Source organism: Notolabrus celidotus, chromosome 6 (assembly GCF_009762535.1).
Source record: "Notolabrus celidotus isolate fNotCel1 chromosome 6, fNotCel1.pri, whole genome shotgun sequence".
NCBI classification, from domain to species: Eukaryota; Metazoa; Chordata; class Actinopteri; order Labriformes; family Labridae; genus Notolabrus; species Notolabrus celidotus.
Window position 1 is genome coordinate 35,698,029 of NC_048277.1, and position 11,804 is coordinate 35,709,832.

Genomic DNA, 11,804 nt, shown 5'->3' on the forward strand with positions numbered 1-11,804 from the left:
GGGACGCAGGAATATTTTCTGCTCTGACTCATCCTTTCTTTCTTCCTCTTGGTTTGCAGCTGAGGTTTATGACATGGTTTTCAAGGTTGCTCTGCTCTTCATTCAGAAAGAATCAGCTGCTGCGGTTCTTTTTCAAAACCGGGGAAATGGAAATGTTTTGAAGCAACACGACATTCATGCCGAGCACTTTGAAGGGCTGGATTTGTGTCATTATGAGTCCTCTCTCTGCAGAGAAGAAGCCCGCCTGCTCAGCGAGCCTTGAAAGCTTTAACAGAGTTGTTACTGGGAAAAACTCAACAGGACTGGACGAGGTGCAGTGATCCCTGGTGGTCTCAGTGTAAACACAGAGCTGTGAAGGTCTGAGTCTCTGAGGTTGTACTCCTGACGTTATTGTAAGCTGCTTTAAGATAAGCCTCTTTGTCACGGCTTGGTGATACTATCATTGTCCTTACTCTGACAATCATGCAGAGTTCAAATCACTGCAGAGTCAGCTTTCTGCAGAGACGTGATCACCTCTGCATGCTGAAAAGCCCTGAGTCACTCAGCACCTCTGCAGCCCACTCTCAGCTCTCTGTGTAAATATTCTACTTAATGATGAGTAAATATAAAGAAATGGAAGAAACCTGATCCCCTTTTTTATCTGTCAAAGATCATTTTTGATGGAAAAACCGTCTGTGAAAACTTGGTCACTAAGATTCATTTCATCAACAAAACGATGGTCCACTTTTCAGGGACAGCTCAGGGTATTTCGAGGTCCTCTCCTCAGCATACTCAGACCTGATAAAGACTGGCAGATGTTGCCGGACTTCAGAAAGCAGCTGGCCTTCCCAAGAGAGATCACATTGATGACCCTTTCGCAAGACATCGCCATGTGGTCTGCTGTGGAAAGAAGGTCCTCATCATTGAGCTAACCATCCCTGGGAAGAGCAGCCCATGACAGCAAACACCTAAGGCTGATATTTAAGCTTGCGTCCATGAAGGCCTCACGGGCATGATTGTAAATATACTCGACTGTGCACTAGGTGTCTTACTGGAGGATACCTCTAGAGGGCACACCGGAGAGTTGAGGCTGTATGCAACTTCCGGATTTGCAGGATGTAAACAAGAGGCATGGCAGAAGTCACAGAGATTACTGTCATGGTAATTCTGGTCTCAATGGTCCAGTGAGTGATCCACTCTTGAGCCAGATCAGGGGACTGATGACCGGTGGACAGAACACACCATCAGCATCGCCCCTGCTCAGTTTTTGCAACATTCCTGTGCCTGCTGCTGTGTTGACTGTCACATCCCTCAGTCTGATCTCATCCTAATCCACCATGAGCAGAGCACTTTGCAGCATTTAGCAAGTTACAGTGGCAAGGACAAACTTCCTTTAACAGGCAGAAACCTCCAGCAGGACCAGACTCATGTTAGACACACATCTGCTGAGACCGTGTTGGAGAGAGGGATAGAGGGAGATGAAGAGAGAGAGAGATGATAGTGGTGAGACGGATAGTAGTAGTTGTAGCAGCTGGAGTCTGGTAATCCACGGCAGCATGCCGTCCTCAGCAGAGATCCAGAGAAACCTACGGGACAAGGGAGCTCAGGGACTCCAGTAGGTCTATGGTTGGTAACTTTAATGGGACAGGAAGAGTTAAAGTAAGAGACAGGCAGAGATTGGAGAGAGAGGGACAGACAGGATCCCAGTGTGTCAGTCTAAGCCTATAGCAGCATAACTAAGAACTTGTGTATTGCAGCATTTAGCAAGTTACAGTGACAAGGACAAACTTCCTTTAACAGGCAGAAACCTCCAGCAGGACCAGACTCATGTTAGACACACATCTGCTGAGACCGTGTTTGAGAGAGGGATAGAGGAGAATAAGAGAGGAAGAGAGTGATTACAGTGAGGGCCACATGGTACCAGAGGAGGTGTGACAGGCTAAATGCCAAAACAGGAAACAACACCTCACCTATTAAAGATCTTAAGATATCAAGTCAGGTCAATTTTGTGTTAAAACAATAAAAAAGGTTTTCAGAGACTGAAAATGTAAAACAGAAGCAATCACACAGCGTGGCTCCGTCTTCAAACTGCTGTGTTGAACGTCACAGTTGATGTTTTAAAGAGAGACGTCCAACATGCTCTCTCTCTTCAAACGCCTGCACATTTGGTTCATGGTGCTAATCTGGAGGCGGCCCTTTTGTTCCAGTGTTGACGTTCCAAAGCTGCAGAGATAGTGAGGATGTTGATTAATTGCTGCATCCCTGATTAGAGGCGCCAGATTTATTTGGTGCACTTGCCTTCAAATGTTTGCAGATCACCAACAAAGTGGAATAAAGCACTGGAAGTGGAAAGAAGTACTCAGTCAGAGGTTCAGCAGGATGGTGACTGAGTCTCTCACACCTCTCAGATTAGAGAGTAATGAGTCAGGACAGGACTGATCCGGCTGTCTTTACCAACAACAGACCCCTGACACCTCTCACTCTCAGCTTTCTCACGTTCCTCTCTCCCTCTCTACTCTCTGCTCGCATTAAATCCCCTGAAGTGAACCCGGTCATGCAGAGGGCTGATCCCTCCTTGGCTCTGCTCCCTGCAGCAGGAGCCCCCTGCTGGGAGAAGCTGCAGGATAGGGAGGAGGAGGAGGAGGAGGAGGAGGAGGAGGAGGAGGAGGAGGAGGAGGAGGAGGAGGGAGGAGGAGGACCCTCTGAAGGCCCCTCACAGGAGAGAGAGAGTGACACATCATGTGACACATCATGTCTGTTTGCATGTACGTAGGTTTGAGTGTGAGCAAACACATGATGGAGGACAAACAGAGGGAAAGTTAGACAAACAGACGTCGAACACACGCTGATAAACAGTTCAGAGGAGAGGTATGTGAGAGAGCGGAGGTGGAAGTCGTCAGACAAACTCATACTTACGTCCCACTTGTCCACGGGGGGGACGTGAGAGGGGGCTGTCGGAGCACGCCCAGGCAGGGAACGACTGAGTGTGACTGTCGAGGAGGGACGGGAAGACATAACAAGAAAACAGCCAGAGGGGAACAAACAGTGTTTGCTGGAGCTGCTGCTGATACAGTGAGCTCATCAACACCTGAGACTCACAGTCATACAGGTTTAACAGAGAGACACGGAGTCATCAGAGAACATTATAGACCTCCATGATGATGACACTTAAATATAAACTGAGATAGATTCAGATTATTCAGCAGAAAGAAATGCAACACACTGCAGCAAAGGAACAAAACTCCTCATGTTTGTGAGTGGTCTGCAGAAAGTTAGCCGACCAATGTGCACACACATTTATTGTTTCTTTCCAAAAATAACTTAAAATATGAAACTTTATATGATTTAATATTTGTTTTTATTTGAATTTATCTCACAATTCGCTATGAGAGTCTCACAAACCCCCCCAAAAAGTTGATTTGTTGTTCATGTAGATAACATATCTTGATTTTTAAGCTTTTACCCTCTGTGTATACACGCTATATGATGTGTTTGATGTTTATCTCCATGTCTGACTTTGTTGTGCTGTAACCTGCAGACAGAGTTACCACTTAAAGTCGTGTTGTGGTCGATGTGGAGCAAAGATTTCTGTCTGTATTATGTTTCTTAAAATATATTTATCATTAATTATTCTGTCTGATCTGTGTGATCTGATGTGTAATTGGGAGTCTGTCCATGGTGGGCTCTTTCAAAGAAAGTCTGGTGTTTGTTTTCAGCAGAGCAGAGAGATGATTCTGGACTTGAACATGCTGCAGTGCTCTCTGTTGAATCATGAGCATTAACTGAAGAGGACGACTTTCAGGCCAGGATGGTGTTGCATTATTATTATTATTTTTATTATTATTATTTTAATCATTGTTTTAGCAACATTATTTAATAATCTATTTATTTCTTGTATTTTTCTTTCTTTATAAGTTTAACTGATTTTTATTTTTTCTTTCTCCTCTTACATATTTTATTAATTTCACTGTATTGATTTTATATTATTTTTAGTATTTTTTAATGATTATTTATTTCATTATTTTACCATTTCTGTTGTTTTCTGTCTCTGTTATTTAGTGAAGCACTTTGGGCTGAATGCTTGAATGTATAGAAGGTGCTTTATAAATAAAGTTGAGTTGAGTTGTGGTGTGGTGTGTTGCAAAATATTGCGACACAGAAACCAAGACAATTTATGAAAATTTTAAAATTTTAATTCAAGGAAAATGTCTGAATGAAAAACTTTATTTTTTCATTAATATTACAACATTGGGATCTGTATTTGTGTGCACAGTCTCATTGATATCCAACATCAGTTCTTTTTTTCATGTGCCACGCATTTAAATAAATCATTAAAAAATGTAACTTCTTCATTTTAACTATTTATTAAAAATCTAGACAGTTGATATACAAGACATTATTTAATTTTTTTGTTTACAAATTTTTCTTTAAAGTTTATTGTATGTATTTAATTATTATAATTATTTTTTATAAAATCATTTTTTTTATTAATTCTAAGTTTATTTTGTAATTTTGTATTTTGTATGTATTTATTTACTCATTTTTAATTTTGTATATATTTATGTATTCTTTTCATTTTTTTCATTTTTTATATATTTACTTAGTTTCTGTTTTTATCTATCTATTCATTTTTTATTTTCTATTTTGTATGTATGTATTTATTCATTTTTAATTTATAATTTTGTAGGCCTGTATATTTAATTATATATTTTCTAATGAATTTATCTATTAATTTTTATTTTTAATTTTGTATGTATTTATTTATTCATTTTTAATTATTTGTATGTATTTATTTATCATTACTTTCAAAGTATGGACTTTCTTCTTTTTTATATTTATACATATTATGAAATATTCTTGCACAAGATCTGCCCCTCATTCTAATGTCTTTATTGTTGCTTTGTATTGTATTGTGTTGGCTGAGTCTATTCAAAATGTTCAAAAATATAAATCTTGACCGTGTTTTTCAGAATCAGTTCAGTAACACTGGAGATAATATTCTGATACTGACGTGCATCAATATCTTCTTATAATCCTACGATCTGGACTGACCTTGTGTCAATATTCAGAGTTTATTGCTTCAAGAGAAAGAGCAGTGGGTTCCTCTATTTCAGAGAAGAGAGTGAGAAAGATGAAATGATCAACAGAGTGTCAGTAATCCATCAATAATGTAAAGCCACGAGGAAACTGAGTCCTCAGATGAACAGGGAATGAAAGGAGACATCAGTCTCAGCTCTGACAAGAAGATTGAAGCTCCATCAAGTGGTCATCTTCACTTTCAGCACCAAAATATTCATCTTATATAAGAGGCTCAGTTCTTTTTCAGAGCCTCAGACTTGGATGAGCTGGGTTTGTTTTGGTGCTCGATCGTTCTCTCGGCTCCTTTAGAAATGACAAAAAGCATCTGAGAGTCTTTCCAGTCGGACATCGTGAGCAGATCCCGTCCTGTTTAAGAGCGAGGGAAGAAATGAGCTTTCTCCTCTCCCGATGCCAAGAACTCTGCGAGAGTCTGAGGACAATGAAAAACACAGAGACACACAGCGGGGAGCGGTGTTGTTCTTTTGCTTGTAATAAAAACATGAAAAACATTTTTGGGATAGAAGAGGCTCAGGAACAGACAGCGCAGGAGCCCTGAGGGGGGGCGCTTACATAAACATGGCCTCCAGACAAAAAGCCCCCCTCCGATGTGGAAAGGATATTAGACTTCAAGGTTGTTATTACTTCGCCTTGTTATTTCTGTTGAAGAAACACCGTTCATGTGCCAATTAAAAGTTTGGAGAGAGAGATGAATATCCCAGTCGAGCGAGGGGAAGGAGAGGTCGGTTCCTGCAGAGCATTAAAGCGATCTGTTCACACCTGAAGTTATAAAGCACCTGCAACCACCAGGACTGTCTTTTAGAGCTCCTGTGAGGAGTTTTTATCTGCTTATGAAACCAACCGCCTCCAGTCATTTCAGAACTTTTTATGAATTGTAGAATATTCTTTTTAAGAAAGTCTAACTTTCTCCAGGACTGCTCCACTAACTTTCTCCAGGACTGCTCCACTAACTTTACCCAGGACCGGTTCACTAACTTTCCCCAGGACCGGTTCACTAACTTTCCCCAGGACCGGTTCACTAACTTTCTCCAGGACTGCTCCACTAACTTTACCCAGGACCGGTCCACTAACTTTCCCCAGGACCGGTTCACTAACTTTCCCTAGGACCGGTTCACTAACTTTCCCCAGGACCTGTTCCCTAACTTTCCTCAGGACCGGTTGACTAACTTTCCCCAGGACTGGTTCACTAACTTTCCCAGAGACCGGTTCACTAACTTTCCCAGAGACCGGTTCACTAACTTTCCTCAGGACCGGATCACTAACTTTCCTCAAACAGCTCAGATTTTAGACAAACAGCTCCGTCTGACACCCGGAGCCGAGCTCCTCTGCGTGAACATACTACACTTCAGCCTCCTCTGCTCCAGGCGTCCCATGGTCCTGATGCCCCGGAGACTACGGAGTGATAAAACTAATAAATGATAGAAGTCCTGATTCTGAAGTATTTTGTGACTCAGCACTCAGAGACCATTTGAAATGAATCATTTTCAGATTCTAGAGTTTTGATGTCTTTAGATTCAGAGTCAGACGGCTCAAACATGCAGGCTGTGAACTCTCTCTTGACCTGTCCATCAAAGAGTTAGCGGCCACACCCACACAGTCCTGAGAAATGATGAAATGACAAACAGAGCCACAACATTTTTAAAACACGTAACCTGATGGACTCCACTCTGATATGTGGATTTGTATCATAAGATAATCACCTGTGGCTTTGCAGTCTGAGTAGTTTGACATGTTTGGATGCCTCAAAGCTTTGGACAGCTTGTGAACAGCCTGACAGCCAATTAAAGCAACAAACATGTTTGAGTTTAAGGCGAAACAGGAGACACTTTGCAGCAAACTGATGGTTTCCTTTAAAAGCATCATAATAATCACCAGTTTCGAGTGTCTTCCTTTTTCAGAGAGACACATTATCTGACTCACTTCCTGCTCAGATGGATTTTAATTAACGCCTAACACAACAAGATATTAGCGCTGAGGCTGGATTCCATCAGCAGTAATGCAAAACAGCTTTTCCCCCCCTTCGCAGATACCGTCAACAGCAACAGGGATGACCTTTGACCTCTGTTATCGGCAATGGCATTTTAAATCCCAGAGCGAGAGTCGTAATACACTAAATCTGATGACCGACTGACGACCGAACGAGGCGGCTGAAAAGTTCTACGTCTTAGAGAGGCTTCAGAAGAAGATGAGCGGCCTGATTATGAATATTCAACAACTGGAGAAATCAATTATCTATCAAGGGGTTCTACAAACAAACCCACGCAATGAAAGAATCATGAACACCGGCGGGGTCTGTGGAGGCTCCACTGAGTCCAAACATGCACAAAAAAACAACAAACTAGGAGCTTTTTTCTTTCCCTGTGTTTATCAGACACAGAGACGTTTAACAAACCTTTTTAAATTCTATTTATTAGTTTAGATCTGCTGAATACTGATCACATGATGTCCTATCAACAACAAACGTGTATCCTCTATTTCACGTGTAGTTTAGGTCAGAAAAGTGAATTCTGTCCCATTAAAGTTACTAAACATGGACCTTTCTGGAGTCCCTGAGCTCCCTTGTCCCGTAGGGAGATACTATCATCTCACCACTATCATCTCTCTCTCTCTTCATCTCCCTCTATCCCTCTCTCCAACACAATCTCAGCAGATGTCTGGTCTTGCTGGAGGTTTCTGCCTGTTAAAGGAAGTTTGTCCTTGCCACTGCCAATGTCATATTATTAACAAAGACCCAACATCAAGACCGGATCAGATCCAGTCCCATCTTACAGACAGGACTCAGTCTGATCTCATCTCAATCCACCATGAGCAGAGCACTTTGCAGCATTTAGCAAGTTACAGTGGCAAGGACAAACTTCCTTTAACAGGCAGAAACCTCCAGCAGGACCAGACTCATGTTAGACACACATCTGCTGAGACCGTGTTGGAGAGAGGGATAGAGGGAGATGAAGAGAGAGAGAGATGATAGTGGAGAGACGGATAGTAGTAGTTGTAGCAGCTGGAGTCTGGCACGTCCACAGCAGGAGGTCAGAGCAAACCTACGGGACAAGGGAGCTCAGGGACTCCAGAAAGAGTATGGTCTAGACCTGCTCTGTTTGTAAAGGGTCTTGAGATAACATTTGTTGTGATTTGGTGCTGTATAAATAAAAGATTGAAAATTGTAAATAGTTGCACACTCATGTTTTGCTAATTTGACCCAGCAAAGTTTGCACAACCTCAGGTTTGTTTCTTTTTAAAGAAGCTCCTCACAAGAACTTTTGGACAGCTGACAAAGTCTGTGGGGGTTTTCTCTGCTTCTTTGTCTCATAGACCACACCTGTTTTATTTTATTGGTACCTGGCATTAATGCTTTCTTCTTCTTTTGTTGTTAATTGGCAGCAAACAGCTGTCAGATGGGCTAAAGCCACTGTGTGCCGGTCGTACTGCTTTACAGCCAGGGCGTGGTAAAAATTACGAAAACATACATTTCAAAGATGAGATATTAGCCGCATTAACTTTTCCATTTTCATAAATTAACAAATATTTGAATACTTGAAACTCATGACTCATCCCTACTCTAAAGAGAGGCGCCAGTGTCTCTGCTGTAACAGCCCACAACTTGTTTACAGGGGCGATAGTCCTGAACACCAAGGCTGCTGACTCAGCTCCCGGCCTCAGCCCCTTGCTCCCTCACTCTCTCCCTGTCCTTCTTCAGCTTTCCTTTCACTTAAAGCAAAAAATACACTCCAAAGAGTCAGCTGTTAACTTAGTCAAGAGCCTGTTTTCACCATCCCAATTTCTCATGCAGCTACAGTCAACCTTGAGCACGCATTCCACTTATAATTTAGCTCCATTGCACCTCCTCTGTGAGACACAACTTCAGGCTTTAAAGTTCAAAGTCAAGCCCTAAGTCAAAAACTTCAAATTCAAACTCCTACATGTGGTTAACATTTGTTCTGCACTGCCAAACACACCGGTCCCTCCCGCTCATCTATGACTGGAATCCACATTCTGCCAACTGCTCTTCTAATTGTTTCAGACAAAAGAACAGACAGCAGGAAGGAATGACACTGCACTCACTGACGTTACTCCAACTGCAGGTACAAAAGAGGTAAGCAGTCATTCACCGGTTATAATGCATCAAGGTGAAAGAGCGAGGGCTTTCTTTGTGTTGTGGTCATTTTGTTTTCTCACACACGGTAACTTAACGTGAGTCAGAGCGCGACACAACACTGAGGCGACAGAATCCACAGACGACGATCAGATGTTTCATTGATTACAAAGAGGGAGAAACTCTGGAAGTGTGACAGGAAAGTCCCTCCTCTTTAGGCAAGGCAAGGCGAGGCAGCTTTATTTGTATAGCGCATTTCATACACGAGGGCAACTCAATGTGCTTTACATTGAAACATTAAAAGCATTGGAAACATTCAGACAAGCACAAAAAACATAATTAAAATGAAATAACAAAACAGAAAAGAACTGGCACACTGACACACTGGGATCCTAGCTCACCCCCTTCCCCCCAACCCCCTCATCACTTACTTTAACTCTTCCTGTCCCATTAAAGTTACTAACCATAGACCTTTCTGGAGTCCCTGAGCTCCCTTGTCTCGTAGATTCCTCTGAGCTGCCGTAGACGTCCTCCTGCTGCGGACGATCTGGACTCCAGCTGATACGGACTCGTCTCATCACTATCACTTCTCTCTCTTACTCCCCTCTATCTGTCTTTCCAGACCAAACTCGGTCGAGGCATGATGGCTGTCTAACATGAGTCTGGTTCTGCCTGAGGTTTCTGCCTGTTAAAAGGAAGTTTTTCCTCGCCACTGTAACTAGCTAAATACTGCGATGTGCAATGCTCATGATGGATTAAGGTGGGGTCAGACTGAGTCTTACCCTGTCTTGAAGTTGGGTCTCTGTTCATAATTTGACATAGAGTGGTCTAGACCTCCTATGTTTGTAAAAGCGTCTTGAGATAACGTTTGTTGTGATTTGGCGCTATACAAATAAAGATTGATTGATTGATTGATTGATTTCATACTTAAAATATAAATGTGTATGTCTGGGGCGCCTTTGGCCTAGCGGTCTAAGCGCCTGCCCCAAATACAGAGGCTATAGTCCACGTCATAGAGGTTGCAGGTTCAATTCCAACCTCAACCATTTACTGCATGTCCTCCCCCACTCTCTACTCCCCCAAATTCCTATCTCTCTTCAGCTGTCAAAAATGTCCATAAATAATTTAAAAAATATTTTAAAAAATTAAACATAAATGTGTGTCATGAGTTTGTCCATTCTGTGCAACTGTAGTAACATGATGGTGCAATATGGCGGCCTCCATGGAAGGGGACCCGCTCCCATGTAGATAAAAAGCTCATTCTAAGTTAACAAAAACAACATTATTCATATATAAAAGGTGATTAAACACTCATTTAAACATACGTACAAATATTAAGTTCCATGTTTACAAAGTCTGGTCTGCTAAATGCTGCTACATATTGCACACTGCACCTTTAAATGAGGGGTAAATAAGAGGAGTCCAAGCAAAGTATGAGCAGGAGTGTGCAAACAGAACAAGGAAACAAACACTTTGCATGAATTCAACAGTTCAACACAGCAGCCTGATGCCTACAGGCACAACATGAAGGAGCTGGCTCCTCTGTTTAATATGCACGGCGGCATTGAAAGCAGTGAGGTCATTACAGGGTCAGCAGGCAAGTCCTAGTCTTAAATCCACATACTGTCCCTGCAGAAACCAGACCTGCTAGTACCAGGGAATTAGAGGCAGGAGCCATGTTAAGCTGCAGGGAGCATGAGGAGTAATGCGCAGGTGAGTGAGTGAGAAGTCTTCAGGTACTTACTCTATGAAGAAGCTGGCCCCCTCGTCCGTGAAGCCCTCCTCCCATCCCCGGGGTAGGTCTGGGGAGAAAGACACAGACCTGTTAGTGACACCTGAAACTTTTCTCTCCGGGCTCAGCCTTGAATGCAGCAGTGAAGTTGTCAGCCAGGAGAGAAACACAGTGAAGTAAACATGAGGGCTTTTTAAAGAGAGTCTCCCCGCCCTGCAGAGCTACCTGAGCGGATCATGTGTCCGGAGTTCACCGGCTCACCGGAGCGGGGATGGAGCCAGGTGGTAGTCTGGGTCTCATCGCTGCTCTCTCACACACACATACACACAAATACACACACACACACACACACACACACAGGAGGAAAAACACCTGTTACACCACCGGGAAGGAAACACTAGCAGACAGCACGGTGCGGTGAGGCGCGCGTGGATCACCTGATGAAGAAGACTCTGCCGTCCACGCGGACTCCGTAAGACCAGTGCTCAGGTAAGCTGTCCCGCCCGAGAGGAGCCGCCATGATCCGGTCTGAAGTCCTATTTCATCTCAGTCCCTCCATGGAGTCTCCCGGGAGCGCAATGATCACCGCTAGGGCCGGCGCTGCCTTCAGGGACTCCTCAGAAGCACGGACATTCGAGCACTTCAAGTTAAAAGGACTAGAAACACACTCAATCACTCAGATAATATCAGACAAGCCCTGACTCTGACCACTTTAAGTCCAGACTCATTTTTAAACCTTAGTTTTTATTTCTTTAATAACAAACTTTTAACATTTTTCAGAAACTCTAATATTTTTAATTTAATCAGAGTTAATAAAGAGTTTTAACAAAATATTTTAACTAATGTTAGTTTCTTTCTTTCTTGAACTTATATTTAATTTTTTTTAACAATATTTTTTGTTGGTTT

At 42.5% G+C, this 11,804-nt stretch overlaps 1 protein-coding gene across 1 annotated transcript in view; it reads right to left on the minus strand.

Moving 5' to 3' along the window:
- Nucleotides 1-11,418, minus strand: part of LOC117814264 (pleckstrin homology domain-containing family A member 7-like) — a 289,372-nt gene extending 277,954 nt beyond the window's left edge. Inside the window, exons 1-3 of the mRNA XM_034685487.1 lie at nucleotides 11,336-11,418; nucleotides 11,124-11,200; nucleotides 10,911-10,968 (exon numbers count right to left, since the gene is read on the minus strand). Coding sequence (XP_034541378.1) covers nucleotides 10,911-10,968; nucleotides 11,124-11,200; nucleotides 11,336-11,418 — 218 coding nt within the window. The remainder of the gene's footprint in view (nucleotides 1-10,910; nucleotides 10,969-11,123; nucleotides 11,201-11,335) is intronic.
- Between the last annotated feature and the right edge of the window lie 386 nt (nucleotides 11,419-11,804).